General features: G+C 37.7%; 1 protein-coding gene across 1 annotated transcript in view; it reads left to right on the top strand.

Annotated features, from left to right (window-relative positions):
* The first annotated feature begins 787 nt into the window (after positions 1 to 787).
* The window catches only part of LOC108714139 (sodium/hydrogen exchanger 5), a 70,289-nt gene continuing 53,839 nt past the window's right edge, over positions 788 to 17,237 (top strand). Inside the window, exons 1-2 of the mRNA XM_018258061.2 lie at positions 788 to 1,133; positions 11,456 to 11,758. Of these exons, the coding sequence (XP_018113550.1) occupies positions 950 to 1,133; positions 11,456 to 11,758 (487 nt within the window). The 5' untranslated portion in view covers positions 788 to 949. The remainder of the gene's footprint in view (positions 1,134 to 11,455; positions 11,759 to 17,237) is intronic.

Genomic DNA, 17,237 nt, shown 5'->3' with positions numbered 1-17,237 from the left:
GTGGGTTCTGGGAAATGCCAGAGGGGCTGCTATAAGGTGCCATAGAAAGTCAGTATTTAGTGGGCTGGTGGGGGCTGCTTGGTCCTCTATGTGGGCTGATTGGGTCTCTGTGTACCTGAAATACCAGGGCCTATTTTAATTCTCAGCCCAGACCTGGACATAGGGGCATGTGTAGGTCCGATGCCACCTAAATACAGCCCTGGGAGTGCTTTATTATAATACACAAAAGCCATGAATATCTTGTAAATTATATCCTTATAAATGGTGAGTTCTGATGTCACCAGTTATAAACAGTGAGTTCTGATGTCATTTCTGTCACATGACTCACTGAAATTTGTGTATTATAATAAATAAAGTACCCCCAGTTGTAAAATATGAGGATATAAGAAGTTACCTTGGAGTTCCATGACATGTATAAAAACACTCGGCCTTCGGCCTCGTGCTTTTATATGGTCATGAAACTACTCAGTAACTTATAATATCTTTATATTTTACAAGAGGGGGTACTTTATTCACTATATAATACACAAGTTTCAGTGCGTCATGTGACAAATGACATCACTAAGCTCCAATTATAACCGATGAAATTACCAAGCACTGTTTATATAGTGCATAAAGTACCCCTTGTTATAAAATATAAGATATTATAATTCTGGCTAAATCAGCGTCCTTGCTTGAGTGCCGTAAACACAACGCCCTCCCCGTTGTCCAGCACATGTATGACGGGCACGGAGGATGACGGCGCGCGTCGCGATTGTACACAGAACCCGGCGAATTATTGCGCGCCGCAGCCAATAGGCACACAAGCACATGGTCCTGCTAACAGGAAAACCACGTGACGCTGACTACCTGGCTCCCCCTGCGTGCTCGTTGGCTGACACTTGCCTTTGTGTCATATCGCCACCTCCTCCTCTGATAACCTGTTCTGAGGAGCGAGCAGCCCTGGAAGATGATGCTGTGTCCGCTGCTGCTGTCTGTTCTTGCAGCCCCTTTCGTATCGGGGACCCCCAGTGAGCGCCAAGAAGAGGGCGCTGCCCCAGAAGGCTTCCAGGTGGTGCGATGGGAATGGCACACAGTACAGGCTCCTTATCTGGTGGCCGTGTGGATACTGGTGGCAAGTCTGGCAAAGATCGGTAAATGAGCGCAGTTGTGTGTGTGTGTTGTGTGTGGCCATACCGTGTAGGAATGTCCCTCCAGCTGTTCCTGAAATACATCCCTCAGCACTACCCAGACAGGAATCAGTTAAATTGGGATTTTTTTGTCGTACCCTGCTCAGTGCTGGCCCGTGTATGCTGCCCGTTAGCCTTCTCTCCTTCTATCCATCATGAGCAGCTGGCTAGCATCTTATACTCCAGGGATTCTCTGTGTCTCTTCAAGCTGCTGACACTGCTCCCTCTGCATATAGTCATTCATTCACACAGTGACTGTATATGTGGTGTTCTTCATCCCAGCAGCTAATTCCTGCCATGTCTATGTGCTTGTTTAACTACAACTCTTTTACTTGCCCACAAAGCTCAGACTGTGGGTGAATGCTGGAACATGTAGTTTAACAAGGTAGCCTCGTTTTGGACTTTATATTGTCTTATGTGCAATTTACTGAGACATCCCCATAATCATTCTCTGTTATATGGGCAATTCTCTCTCTATTACATCCCTGTCATTTTTTATCTTTATATTATCTGCACTCCCACTTTTTCACTCTTACCCTTTTCATCAGGTTTTTTATTTAATCCACCCAACCCCATACCACCAGCTTAATAAACGGTGTTTCTAATAGAACCCCTTGACAGAACAATCACACATTGCATTGCTGCTTGTAGAGCTCTGGTTGTAGTTCAGGACCATCAAGGGCACTATCTGTTCTCCCTTTGACTGCATGGGTGTTCTCCAAAAACATACAGGCAGGTTTATAGTCTCCTGTGAAAACAAGACTAGTGTGAATATGAAAGTGACCTTAGGCTGTAATCACCAGTGGAGCAGATATAAATGATGTAACATCTGTGTAAAACGCTGAGGAACAATTCTTTGTTTATGAACTATCTGAAACCAACTGAACTGAAAAAGTGTTGGAAGGTGAACAACCCCTGTGACCCACCTGCCACAAACTAGGATTATTTGCTGTCAGAAACAAGAGATATTATATGGATTACAGCTTTATGCAAACGTGTGTGTCTTTTATATGCCATTGCCCTTCTTGCCACCCAAATATTACATTGTATCTCACCTTCGTGTGCCAATGTAATAATAACCCCTATGTAAATGGTTGCACACTGGACCTAATTTTTGTTTGGCCTCACTATTTGTGTTGAGGCGGGTTCCCGTCTGGTTTACAAGTGGTTTAGAAGACGTATAGGTTAATTTATCACACCCCTTACCACCTGTGCTTTGCGCCTTACGTTGAATCCAGCACAAGGTGCACCTTTTCACTTAATAACTGCAATGGACAGGCAGTAAGTGCAGGGCCTTGATGTATCCTGCACCCACCGGTTTTCCTTACTGCACCTTAGAATGATGCACAAGTTAGGGGATGTGATAGGGGACAGCTACATGCCACCCCAGGCTGTCTCTCATAAATATAATATTGCTGAAAACAAGCAGCACTGTATTCACAGGTCTTATGGGCACTAAGTCCTGGGCAGGGTTCAAGCATGTCTGTCAAACAGAAGGGGTCATTTACAATGTCTTAACAGGATCCAAGTGCAAAAAACTGGTGCAATTCACCCAGGGCCACCATCATGGAGGGAGAGGAAGGACTGTTGCCCCGGGCCCAAGAAAATGTTGATTAATTTACATATAGACTTGCACAATTTATGAAACATCTGTAAAAACATCAGTGAATGGACTTTAAATGTATGTAACTTACATAGATGGTTATGTAATTTCTTTTTTAACAGTGACAAGGCAGAGCACTGTGATAGGGTCAGACAGTATTGTAGTATATAAACTTAGGGCAAACTTCACTGACCACCAATTAATTATTAAACTTAAGATAAATTCAACTAACACCCAATAAACTGACTGACTTATTACCACATTAATTCATTTTAATCACTTATTTGAACTATTTATTATCAAGTAACATCAGAGTAACTTTCACAGCAACATATTAACATAGGTTGAAAAAAGACAGACATCAATCAAGTTCAGTCCTTCATGTCTATATATATATCCTACTGCCCAACTGCCAGTTGATCCAGAGAAAGGCAAAAAAAAACCCCTTCTGAAGCTTCTCCAGGGTCTCGGGGAAAATTCTTTCCTGACTCCAAGTTGGCAATCGGACCAGTCCCATGATCAACTTTGTCTAAGAGCTATTTCAATAACCCTGTATTTTATCACTTGCTAAAAAAAGCCATCCAACCCCCTTCTTGAAGCTGTCTAATATATCAGTTAGTACAACTGATACAGGGAGAGAATTCCACAACTTCACAGCTCTCACTGTAAAAATCCCCTTCCGAATAGTAAGATGGAACCTCCTTTCTTCTAATTGGAATGGATGTCATTGTGTCTGCTGGAAGGACCTAGTAAATAAAGCTTTAGAGAGTTTATTACAGGTATGGAACCTGATATCCAGAATGCTTGGGATAACGGATCTTTCCGTAATTCGGATCTTCATACCTTAAGTCTACTGGACCATGTACAAGGTACTGCTTTATTATTACAGGAAATAATTTTTTAAAAATTGGATTATTTGGATAAAATGGAGTCTATGAGAGATGGGCTTTCTGTAATTCTGAACTTTCTGGATAATGGATCTCATACCTGTATATGGTCCTAATATATATTTATACATATTATATCACCCCCAAGCGCCTCTTCTTCAGTGTAAATAACCCAAACTTGGCTCGTCTTTTTTCGCAGCTAAGATTTTGCATACCTTTCACCAGCTTAGTTTCCCTTCTTTGGACTCTCACTAATTCAAAAATGTCCAGTTTTATCACTGGCCTAGAATTGCCTGGCAGAGACCATAATCAATCTCTTTTTAAATAAAGGGATTACATCGGTTTTCCTCCAATCCATAGGTACCGTACCAGATAAAAGGGAGTCTGAGAAAATTAGAAAAAGAGTTCTGGCTAAAATTGAACTAAGCTCTAAGTACCCAAGAATGTATTCCATCTGGCTCTGGTGCCTTGTTTACATTCGTCTTGCCAATGGTTTCTCTATTGGGTAGCACATGGCTACATGTTTTATATCCCTTATTTACAGTATGATGTTCAGTACCATACACAAGTGTGTATTAGAGATAAAATCAATTAGTTCTTCTCTGCTGAAGGCAAACGTTTAAATCACCTTAAGAAATGTCAAACCATTTCCACTTCCACTGTTTTTGATATTAACAGTTGCCCAGTAATGCATTTTTTTATTATAAAGAAAGCAGAATGTATGCCTAGTAATAAGAACTTACAAAAAGAGAGGCTATTTAACTGAGCTTGGTAAATACTGTTTCTGTTGAATTATTTAGTAATGACTTCCATGTACAGCTTCAAAGATAAAGAAATCCAACACCCTTCATGCCATCGCACCAGAGATAAATATTAAAAGGCACTGGATTACAACAGTGATGTGCTGTTAAAAGCCAAATGGTTTCCCTCAACTATGGAAAATATTCTAAAACTTGTAAATGGAGTAGCACAAAGATAAATACTAGGAGTTGATCCAGAGGAATATCAAAAGCCGATCCTTCCCCTGTTCTAGGATTGTGCCAGGATCACTAAGATATGTATTGTTTTCATAATTTCAGTGCTCTCAGGGAGAACCAAAATCCTATAGGAAATGGTGTCACTGTGACATACACTGGCAGTTTTTTGTTTCTGAGCAGTGCCTATCTGAGCTGACAGAGCTCATTTGTAACTGCCAGTTTGTTTCATTGGCAGAGCATTTCTTCTGCTTTGCTATGGATTGTGGTGACATGCAATTAATCGCATTTTGACCATCACAGTTCTCCTGATACTACCTTGGCAATCAATTGGCAAATGTGCAATAGTAACTTCAGTGGCCAGATAACACAATCCTTTGTCATGCTGTGCTGGAGAACGATTAACTGATAGTAGAAGCAGGCCAAGCAGACTGGTGCACAGTGAAAAGCAGAGGACGTGGCAGTGGAAGCAAGAGAGCCGGGAATAGGAGTAGGCAGAAGACTCTTTAAAAGGTACTTTTCTAGCGCCCCCCTCCCATTGTTACGCCCAAGACAGGTGCCTCTAAATGCCCACTGCTAGTTCTGACCCTGACTGCTCGAGAACAAAGGTAAACTGCCCACTTGCACAGTGTGAAGGAGGCATATGAAATCTGGCAACATACTGATGGTTCTTGATCCAATATTAAAATAAGGTACACTTTGAATCCCAACATTAGGATAGAAGAGCAATGTTTAAGAAGCCCATAACATGTAGTGTGCTAAGGGGGGCCCTGATCAAACGTTGGATATTAAAGTAGGGCTGGAAAACAGTAACAAAAAGCTGACCCTGGTTACCAGAAATGTGTCTCTTGTGCAGGGAGTGCAGTTGCTCTCTCTAGTGCACTAGTGATGCACTTTCCTCTAAGCACTAAAGGTAAGTGACTCTCAACTAAAGGGAGCATTATCTTTTTGAAAAAAAAAAATATAAAAGAGTTTATAACACCATTTAATAAAAGGACATAATTTTGCCAAGGAGCAGTAAGCCATAACAATCTATCAGTCATCTGTTAAAAACCAAACATTTTATTGGTTGCTATGGGTTACAGCTCTTGAGCAAACTTAGTGACTTTTATTACATATGGGGGTCAGTGCCTTTTATAACATATGGGGCAAGTGTTGAACATATATTGTTATATATGTGTTAATATACAACATTTCATTATTATGATTATTATTATTATCATCAGAGACCCCATAGCTGTAGGGGGGGGCCTGGCCTGTGAGATATGCTGTATGGTAGTTCCCCTTCCCAGCTCCCCCTGGCTACCTGCTGCAAACAAGCAAGTGTGTGTTTAAATAGGAGTGAGTGTTCTCAGCCCCACTAAGATTTTTTGCTGAGGAGGCCCAGTCAATTCTAGTTACACATCTTATTATATTACCTCTAGTCTAATTGGAAGGAAATTTTGATACTTAGTTGTCACACTTTAAAGGGGTTGTTCACCTTTGAGGAAACTTTTAGTATGAGGTAGAGAGTAACATTCTGAGACAATTTGCAATTTGTTTTAATTTTTTATTATTGAAGGTTTTTGAGTTATTTAGTTTTTTGAATAAGAGAATGTAATATGAATAGGAGAGGCCTGAATAGAAGGATCAGTAATAAAAAGTTACAATAACAATACATTTGTAGCCTTACAGAGCATTTGTTTTTTAGAAGGGAGTCAGCGACGCCCATTTGAAAGCTACAAAGAGTCAGAAGAAAAAGGCAAATAACTATAAAAAATAAATAATGAAAACCAATTCAAAAGTTGCTTAGAATTGGCCGTTCTATAACATAATAAAAGTTACCTTAACGGTGAACCACCCCTTTAAGGAAATAGAAATGTTGCTGGGTCAGTAAGGTAGCAAATGAAATGAAAGCAAATGAAATGTTTTTATTTCTTGTGAACAATCGGAAAACAACTGAACTGAAAAATGAGTTTGGAAGGTGAACAACCCCTTTGAAAGTAGATGTTATAATTGATACAATTGTTGCTAATATAAGACAGATGCTGTTGAGAAATGTATCAACTAATGTAGAAAATTGTAACAGTTCAGAATCTGCACCTGGATTTCTAAGATGCCAAGCAAGCATAATAGCAATATAATGCACAAGAGCCGTAAATTATATCCTTGTAAATGGTGCTTAGTGATGTCATAACCCCCTGAAACTTGTGTATTATAATAGAGTACCCCCTGTTGCAAAATATGAGGATATTAGGAGTCACCTCTGAGTTCCACGACCTGTATAAAAACACATATAGCATGATGACATCAGTGCCTGTGGGTGTCAACACATAGAATGTGGCAGTGTTTGTAACAATAAAGCTAATATTTTGGCAAAAATTTAAAAAGAAAGTTGAAGAAAATATGCCCATATCCTGTCTGAGACTGCATCCACTTTCTGGTAGAATGTGCCCCTTTTGTGGTCTTCCACCTAAATAGGGACATCTTGGTGGTAATGAAAAAATGAGGGGGAGATTAAGAAATGCTCTTTTCCTTTTTTTTGTATTTATGCAAGTACTGCAACTGCTTGGTTAGAGGCACAAGCAACTCCTGGGAATATTGCCCATACATATGACTTCTGAGCAAGGTGTTGTTTAAATTGCCTTAGGCTGTTTACTATCTAATATTGCAAGTAGAAATGCGAGGGCCCCATCATTATCATGCCTGAGATTAAAAAAATATGGTGTTATTACTGAAATGCAATGCTCTTGGTGCCAGTTCAAATAAAGCCCCAATGAATGCTAGGACCGTTGCGCTTTTCTTGGTCTCAGATTTCTTGATGTGTTTTTGATTTGCTTGACTTCTGGTATATTGACCCTCTTTTCTGCTACTTTGCTGCTTTCCTTGACTAGTGCATGACATCTGTCAACTATTGCAATGGGTTCTGCAGCCCCCAGTCCCCTCAATTCCTGGTCATAAAGACCTAGCAACCACGACAGTAGCCACCACCTGGGATTCCCCATAATTATTGCTGGGAGTTGAGTCTGTTTGTATTTTCCAGCAATTATCAGGGAAACATAGCAATTTTATCCATAGTTTTTAAAATGTATCCAAAGCTAAAAATGTAACTGAAAATGGAATTATAAAAGTGGTGTGACTGTCATCACACATAATTTTCACTTTACGTGTAGCCTGGAAAATATTTTGTTTACTCTCAGAAATAGCTGCTACTCATGACTTCAGAGTGGTATACGTCACCCTGATTTCAATTGTTATGTTTATTCTTATAACTTCTCCCATTTTTATCTTGCTTACATTTGAACTATGTCATGTCTTTGCAGCTCATTTGCATGGAACTGTATTTGGGGATGCAGGAATCTTTGCAGATACAAGATGCTAAACCAGCAAAGATTATGCAGTATAATGATTTAGCTAGGCAAGGCCAATGAATCATTGCATAAGTAACACATATTCATGTTATACAAAGCTGTGAGGAAAATCACACCTTGTGATTCTGAGTCAGTAAGAAGGGAGAATAGCTTTTCATCTTTACAAAGCCTATTTTTGCAATGTAATACCCTTCCTTAAACTGTTATGACATTGTGAATTTTAATTGCGCATTGCGAATTTTAATTGCGCATTGCCCACTTTTAAGAAGTGCTTGAAGGTGTCTTATCTTTTTCGTAAAAACTTTTTCAGTAAGAAGTTTTATTACCTTCACTGCGCACTGGCGCTAACTATAAGATTCGCAAATCTTCTTCCACTATCGGAAGTGGTAGCTAAACAGTTTCAGGATTCGCAAAAGCTATATTAAATTCGGACAAAGGCAAATTAATTTGCACAGAGGCATAATTTTTCACATTGCGAATATTTTTCCCATTACCGACTTTTATTACATTCCCCATATATCTTTCTCCCAGCTATTTTACTTCTAGGGGCATATTTATCAAGGGTCAAATTTCAAATTGAAAAAACTTCGAAATTCGAATTCAAAAAGACCAACTGAAATTAGGTCAAAGTTTTTTTTTTTTGGTTGAATAGGTCAGTTTTCGATCGAATAGGTCCGAATTCGTCTGAATTCGAATAGTTCGAATCGAAGGAATATCGCATTCGATCGAATAGGTCCGAATTCGTCTGAATACGAATCCAAAAAGACCAACTGAAATTAGGTCAAAGTTTTGTTTTTTTGGTTGAATAAGTCAGTTTTCGATCGAATAGGTCCGAATTCGTCTGAATTCGAATAGTAAGAATCGAAGGAATATCACATTCGATTCAAAGTTTTTCCCAAAAAAAACCTTGCTTTTCAAAGTTCACCAATTGACTCCAAATAGGTTCTAGGAGGTCCCCCATAGGCTAAAACAGCAATTCAGCAGGTTTTAGACGGCGAATGGTTGAAGTCGAATTTTTAGAGACATTACATGATTAATTTTGATAATCAAATTTTTTAATTTTTTTCAAATTCGAATCGAATTTGGAATATTCCCTAGTCAAAGTACATAAAAAATAGCTAGAAATTCTAATTTTTTTCATTCGTAAATTCACCTCAACCTTTGATAAATCTGCCCCCTAGTGTTTAATTGACTCTACTCTCTCCTTCTGCTGCCTTGTATTCTTTGTTACTCAAACCTGCGACATTCTACTCTAGTATCCTTTCTCTTCTCAATTCCTTTCCCTTATTCTCACTTTTCTCTTGTAAACTTCTTTTTTTATATTTTCATCCTACTTGTTTACAACAATTGTAAATGTACTAGCTGGTAGGATTAACTGCATATACCAAGAACATACATTTAAATCCTAATTTTATCTGTAGTAACCTCAAGCAAAGAAGGGTCAACAGCTTCTTCTAGCCAACAGTTTTTATTCTCAGAAGGTTACTCATTTGACTGATTCTCAGGCAAACTTGCTGCATATGGTAGATTGGTATTACAGGTGCATATTAAGTAATCTCGTTTGTCATGAAAGCATGAGCTTATGTAGACAGAAAGCAGAAATTGTTTTCAAAAGGGGTGTGTTGTTAGACTTCTGGGATGTTCTTCACTCTACCTGTGATTAGGTACTCTTTAATAAATCTCTGGTAGCATCTCTTGGATTTAAGAGTACCAGACAAATGTCACACAATTGAGTAGCTGTGAGAATATCTTACTAGTTAGTATCTGAAGTAATGTTAGTTTGTATGCATTTCTTCATGGTGAAACATTTTGTGTGACTTCCCACTTAAATTAAATTAGCACAGCACAGCTTGGGAATAGGCTGATGAGCATAGTTTATAATGCTTTTATAAGTTTCATAGGGTTAGGCTGTGTATAGGCAGATCTGTCCTCCAAGGCCATTCATCATGATTTTTGCTTACTGCCACAACAATGCTATCAGGGACAAGGACATATATCAAAGTAGAGCATAGTTTAGCAAATCAGTGAAGCATACTTATAAGTGGGGTCTGATGTGGAGGAACCTCTTCTTGCAAGCACAATTTTATTAATGGTGATAGGTGGGCAGCATATTGTCCTAACATGGCAGCAATGAAAAACATTCAAAGTACAGGCTAAAGTCAGGGCAGGCAAGTAAATATTCAGGCTTATAATAATAGCTTGTGTCACACTGGTGTGGTCATCTTGCAGGCAACAGAGTTTCGCAAGTGATATTAGAGAGAGATCATAGTTCAGATAGATGATCATAGCAGAAATCAATCAAGTGAAACCCAAAAAGCAACCTGAGTTAAGTAGGTTGCATGTATAGGAGCAACACATGATGTGAACCTTGGAAGTAACTCCAATTAAAGGGTTCCTTTGCATCTATGTGCTTGAATTTTGCACTTATAGGCATAGGCAGTTTTGTACAAGGCACAATAAAACAGTATAGTGTGTACTGACAAAAGCATTTTTGTGAATAGCACTTGGATGGACACAATGTTGTGCACATTCTAGCCCTTTTATTTGCGTCTATAAATGCGTAATGAAGTCATGAACAGAAGATTATAAATCCTTTATATAGATCATAAAAGGGCTCTGACCAGAAGCCTTTCAAATGCAATTCTAGTAGCTGAAGATCTACAAGAAGATCAAGTACATTAGGTGGGCTGCATATGGTCAAGGTCTCAAGATGATGTATGTCTTAACCACTTCTACCCTAGAAAAATCTATTTATATAACTATTGAAATATATATAAATATATATATATATTGTTAATTCCACTGTTAATAGCTTTACTGATCATTAATGCCCTCAAGTACAAATAGACAGATATATATGCAAGCAAAAAATAATTATTAACCCTTTCACACTACAAAAAGACTGGGGCTTCTTTAAACCTTTCTTTTCAAGTATTTAAAGTGTATTTGGTTTCTAAGGAAACCAGTTCTTATTTTAGGAGTGTGTAATTAGCTCACTGTCTGTTTGTAGGGAATGTGTCAAGTTAGAAGTGGTGCACTACATAATTAATTATTCATGCTGACAAATGAATCGAATGGACCCCATGATTATGTTAACTTATTGGAGAAACTGGTCATTCATTTCATTTAAGTGTTGATGGTAGGCACTAGGCAGCACTTTTTTTCCCTGCAAAGCAATGGCATTGCTGACTTACCTCTTGAAAACGTATCTGTATCCTTGTTTAGCCTACATGGTATACTCAAGGAAACCAAGATAATATCTAATTGGGGGGTCACACATTTTTCTATCTACTAAAAAGTGTTATCTGAATATCTGTTAATTAGGTAACTGACTGCCAGCCTTTTCTTCCACTTTGGTGGGCATTTGTTTCAAACTAAGGAGGAAAAATTACTGTTGTGCATCACTGGGTGGCCTCATTGTGTAGTGCCGTATATAATGAACCATTTAATGTCTTATTACTCTTTTTTGCAGTATTCCACCTTTCCAGAAAAGTGACCACAGTGGTTCCTGAGAGCTGCTTGCTAATTATACTTGGTCTGGCCCTTGGAGGGATTGTGTTGGCCATAGCACAGAGGGCACAGTTCCAGCTGGAACCCAGTATGTTCTTCCTGTTCCTGCTTCCTCCTATTGTATTGGATTCTGGTTATTTCATGCCAAGTCGGCTGTTCTTTGACAATATCGGTGCAATTCTGATGTATGCTGTAGTGGGAACAATTTGGAACTCCTTTGCCACTGGTGCCGCCCTATGGGCAGTGAAATTGGTTGGTCTTATGGGTAAGTTCCAAACAATGTTTGATACCAACCTATGTACAGTATGTTAAATTAATGGAATTATTTTATAGTACAGGTATGGGATCTGTTATCCGGAAACCCTTTATCCATAGAGGTCTGAATTATGGAAAGGCTGTCTCTTATAGACTCCACTTAATCCAAATTTTTTAAAATTACTTCATTTTTCTCTGTAATAATAAAACAGTACCTCGATCCAAACTAAGATATAATTAATCCTTACTGGAAGCCAAACCAGCCAATTGGGTTTATTCAATATCTACGTGATTTTATAGTAGACGTAAGATATTAGCATCCAGATTACAGAAACATCCGTTATCCAGAAAACCACAGTGCCCAAACATGCTGGATAACAGGTCCCATACCTGTATTGTGAGTCTTGATTTGTGACTGAAACACACACAGATTTATATGAAAATATAATAATTTGACAATGATATATCTGAGCACTACTACTAGCTATACAGTATTTCATATTCCTGAATGATGTGTAACTTGAGCTGCAAACACCAGTACCATTTTTGAATATAGATGTTTAAACAAAAAGCTAATCACTGACTGGTTGCTATGGATTTACTGCTCAGGAGAGTGTTTATAAATGAGCCTATCATCTGCGGTTGCTTTCATGCCACTGTTAATTGTAAATAGTTCACAGTGCTCATATATGGAATCTGGTATGAAGACCAGTACCAGCCAGTTATTTATTAGGTTTGCTATTATGTTATGTTTTTCATTTTACTATATAAAATTTTGTTTTCCATTGCTTTTATGTTCTATGTTCTGTGGATTTCATAACACTGAATGAGAAATGCAGTATGTATTTTAACAGGTTTCTAATTGCTTTTATGTCATCTCAGGGTGTTCTATGTTCTGTGAAAGTGAATTTCATAACAATGCATATAATGGATGGATTATCAGTGCCTCCTATTTTTCAGATCCAGTCTAATTGCGCATGCACCATTATGTCTTTAAGGGGAAAAAAAACATAACAGCAGAATGTCAGTAATTATCTCAAATCACTTGCTATTACAATAAATGCCAATCCTTAGACTAATTCCTCTAAAACATGGAGGTTTGCTTTTTTCTATAATGGGAAACAAACTAAGACATTTCCTGCCATCCTGTTTCCATGTTCTATTACTGCTTTTAGCCGAGTGAAAAGGCTGCAGCTTGTAATCAGTTTAATGATCCCGTCATGTTCTTTTAGCTTCTATACTAACTTCTATACTACCTAGATATTTTTATATGGATTTTTTAATGTGACATGCAGCATAGAGTGGAACAAAGTCCTATCACCAGGTTAATATTCACCAGTAAATGATTTTCTTATGACAATTTTAGCCTGTTACGAATGTGAGAGCACAAAAAGAGAACACAGATAATGTAAGCTAAATGATGCAGAATAAAAATGGGAAAACACAATTCGTTTTATAGATACGTCTAAATATATAGCTTTTAGTTGGACATTACTATGTTTTTAGGTGCCATTTAGTTGTTCTTTACAAGGGTCCTGTTTATAAAAGGTCACCATACTGTAGAATCGTGGCTGGAGTTATAGAAGGAATGGTCCGTGGCAATGCAGTAAGGGTACAACAAATGTATGTGAGTTGCACTTTACCTAACTACAGGGCTGAATCAAATCAAAGAAGCAAAACCATGAAAATTGCAATACTATTACAGACAGATTTCCATAATATGTGCTGTTTAGCATGTAATAATAAAAAAGAAAAGCAAAATAAACTAGAAATATATTACTCTGATCCATCTTAGATACAGCAAGGGTGACATAAACAGAATAGAAATCCTGGTTGGTTCTCTGCGTAAGAGCTTAATCAGATTGGTACATTTCTGAGAATGTTATTGTTCCACATTTATTACAATAATGGCTAAGAACCTTTCATATTAATATAAGTGGCAATTCCATTGAGAACTCAAGTGTCTTAATGTAACTAATTGCATTCCCTTAGTCACATCATTTAGAAGTATTTTAGTATCTGCTTCCATATAAGATACTGCATAACTTTAGCATGGTTGGTTAACCTGCTTACTTTGAGCTAGGGGTCTCCTGAGGAATAGGTAGACAAAGATCAAAGGTATCAGGACTGTAGTTAGGTCCGATGCTGACCTAGGCACCGGACCTAAACACGCCCCGTACGTGACGCCACACGCACGGACGTCGCGGAAGTGACAACCTGCGACGGGTGCGTGTGACATCACTTCCACCGCCCAGCCCCATACCCCTCACCCCCCAGCGCTTTCACCGGATTTCCTATGGAAATCCGTGGATGACGCTTGGCAATTTTTTTTAATTTAAAAATTTAATTTATAGGCACCCAAGGGCCCACCTCCAAAACCTGCCGCCCTAGGCACAGGCCCTCGGCTGCCTTAATATAAATATGCCCCTGAAGGGTATAAAAGCCAGACAAGTAGGTGTGTCACACAGAGTACAAGACTGAGCAGCTCCAATTAAAAGGGAAATTATAGGTCCCTTGGTCTCATCATTGGCCAAACTTCTATATTATAGGGCATCTGCAATGATAATAGAATTGAACTGGGAAAAGTAGAGAGAGAGGTTAGGAAGACGCCTGTCTTGGATTGCAGAGACTATGGTATGGTTCATTCAAAATCATAGCTGAAAATTATATTGCCCAGTAAGGGAATTTAAAAAAAAAGTACTTCACAGACCTGAAGATGATGGATGGGTTAGACAAATCTTTGGAGAAGACTAAAATGTCATTCATGTGGATGACCACTGGTCGCTCAATAATTCACAGGCTGATCTATTCAGACATGTAGTAGCCATATGTATGGTGCACAACATACAGAAAAAAACATTAAGAAATCTCCAGGACCAGTGTTACTGGTACAGTATATGTTATAAAAAAAATAGTTTTTTCCAGCTTCTTAAAATGTAGAAAATTTTGACAAACTGTTGAAAAGTCTGACTAGCTGTGGAAATGTACATATTTGTTTAGGTATCTATCTCCATCACCAGGAGATTGTTGTTAATAATGCAGTACTTAAAATCATTCACACTGGTATTTAAAAGATTACTATCTGCGACTAATGTTCAGGTTCGACAATTAAATATAAAGTAACATACAAAGTCTTCTATTCTTGACATAAGAAAACAAACTTATATACATGAAAAAATCACCAATAGAATATTATGTCAGAGTAATTGAATTAATAAGGCAACAAAAATGAAATGTCTACAATTGGGGGCAGATTTATTATGATTCAATTTGTGTTTTCCATGAAAATTCTAGTTTTTTTTTTTTTTACTTTTTGGTCAAAACTCACATTTTCGGGTTAAAAGAAAAAACTAGATTTTTTTGAGATTTATTATACCCCGACCCTCGAAATAGCTTGAATCCGAAAATACACCATCTAAGACCTGTTGAGGTCATGTAGGAATCAGTGGCAGAGGTCCCTTGAACCATTTGAAGATGTTAAAAGCCTGCGTGATATTTGAGGTTTGCCCAATGATTTGAGCGATTTGAGTATCAATTCGGGTTTCACAACACTAACTCGCAGAATCAAGTTTTTTCCATTCCAGTTTTTTTCTTAAATCAGATACCATTCGAGTTGTGAGTTCATTCAAGGTATTAAAAAAACTTTAACAGTCAAATATTGATAAATAACCCCCTTAATGATTTCAGAGCAAAGAAAATAATAATTGTTGCATGTGCAATAACTCTCTACATGTACAATCTTAAATGCTTTTTTTGCCATTAGGCTAACTGATGCCTACAGAGCAGAGGAAGGCCATTAAAAGATAAAAATCCTGCTAACAATATCCACAGTGCATAATGTAGGACATGCAATGGTGTGGCTGACACAGGAGGAACACTTATCTGTGACCTCATCACAAATCTCAATGTCTGTGGTATGCAAAACAATTATCTAGACAAGCCAGAGGCCTTTTGGGAAAAAAATGCTATGGACCAATGATGTAACAATCTACCTCTCTGGCAACAATTAAACTTTTTTTTTTTCTAAATGGAACAACATTTGATGAAAAAGAATGTATTTCACTAAATATCCGCAAAGCAGTCAGTCAAGAATCTGAAGGTGAAAAGGAGATGGCTCCTACAGCAAAACAATGATCATAAGCATCATAAATTCGGACTTACTATGGTGTTCAAACTTTGGAATATGCCACAACTATTTTACTATGTTTTAAAATGTGGGAACTAAAATGTAACTGTACAAAAAGTACCTAGCAGAATAATATGTTTCAAATCGGTTTTTCACTTGAGAAGTTTTCAATTGCACGAATACTCTTGAGATTCTATTTAAGACAGAGAGATGCAGCTATAGCAATTTGTTTGAGTATCTCTGTGTTTCTTTTTTAAAGCTGTAAATCAAAAAGTCAATCCCTTCTTTTCTTGGCAATATAAGTAAGCCATACAGCTAGAATGCAATAAATCATTGCTTGTGATGGACCTTGTCTTCTTCAGCAGTTCCTGTGTTTTAATTTAGCATGGCAGTACCTTATAATGCTATTGCTACGAAGAGTTTACAACAAAGGCTGACCATATGGTTTGTAATTTGTCAGAAGCTGAATCAGATGCTGAGACACGTGGCAAAATTGCTTAGCGGTACACTAATATTATTTTGTTTCATAAGAGCATGCCCCAGACACATGCACAAAAAAACTTTTACTTGCACAAAAAAACCATTACTAACTTCCTAGTTAGTAATGGTTATTAGCAGTTATCTACTGACACATGATGATGGGAGCAAGCCTCAACACATTTTTACAAACCCATTTTTTTAAAAACAAAAATAAGGACCTGGGTGTATTTTTTAGAAGTTTGTGGTCAACTTATATGACAATTGTCCAGAGCTGTGGAGTCAGAAGCAATTTTGGGTATCTGGAGTCTGAGTCACCAACTCTGTACCGACTCCTAATACCTTTAAATACAAGCACTGGAAATAATCAAATCAAATTTAAGAGCTTCTATGTAGGCGTCTATGGCAGAAGCAATTTTGTTTCTAAGAACAATACTTTAGTTAATTTTGGATTGTATTTAACAGCTATTCTACAGCTATATGCCAGGTTACATTAATATACAAGTTGTTTTAGGTTTTCCAGTTGTGTTTGGTTTATGTAGTTGAACTTTGATTTCGGTTTAGAATTACCAAAGGATGTGGTTTATATTTTTGAGCTTTGACAGTGATAATATACTGTGTATGTTATGTAAGTAACTTCTTTCAATCAACATAGAAATTACATTAGTACTGTACATAAAAGGATCAGTAACAACAAACAATTAAAGCGTTCTAATTGACATATAATATACTGTTAGCATGTACAGGTATAAGCTGTATGTTTGCTTCAGAAAGACTACAATGGTTTATATAAACAAGCTGCTGTGTAGCCATGGGGGCAGCCATTCAAGCTGCTGGAAAAAAAGGATTAAAGGCACAGGTTACATAGCACATAACAGATAAGCCC

Source organism: Xenopus laevis, chromosome 4L, assembly GCF_017654675.1.
Source record: "Xenopus laevis strain J_2021 chromosome 4L, Xenopus_laevis_v10.1, whole genome shotgun sequence".
NCBI classification, from domain to species: domain Eukaryota; kingdom Metazoa; phylum Chordata; class Amphibia; order Anura; family Pipidae; genus Xenopus; species Xenopus laevis.
This window is presented reverse-complemented; position numbering and strand designations above follow the sequence as displayed.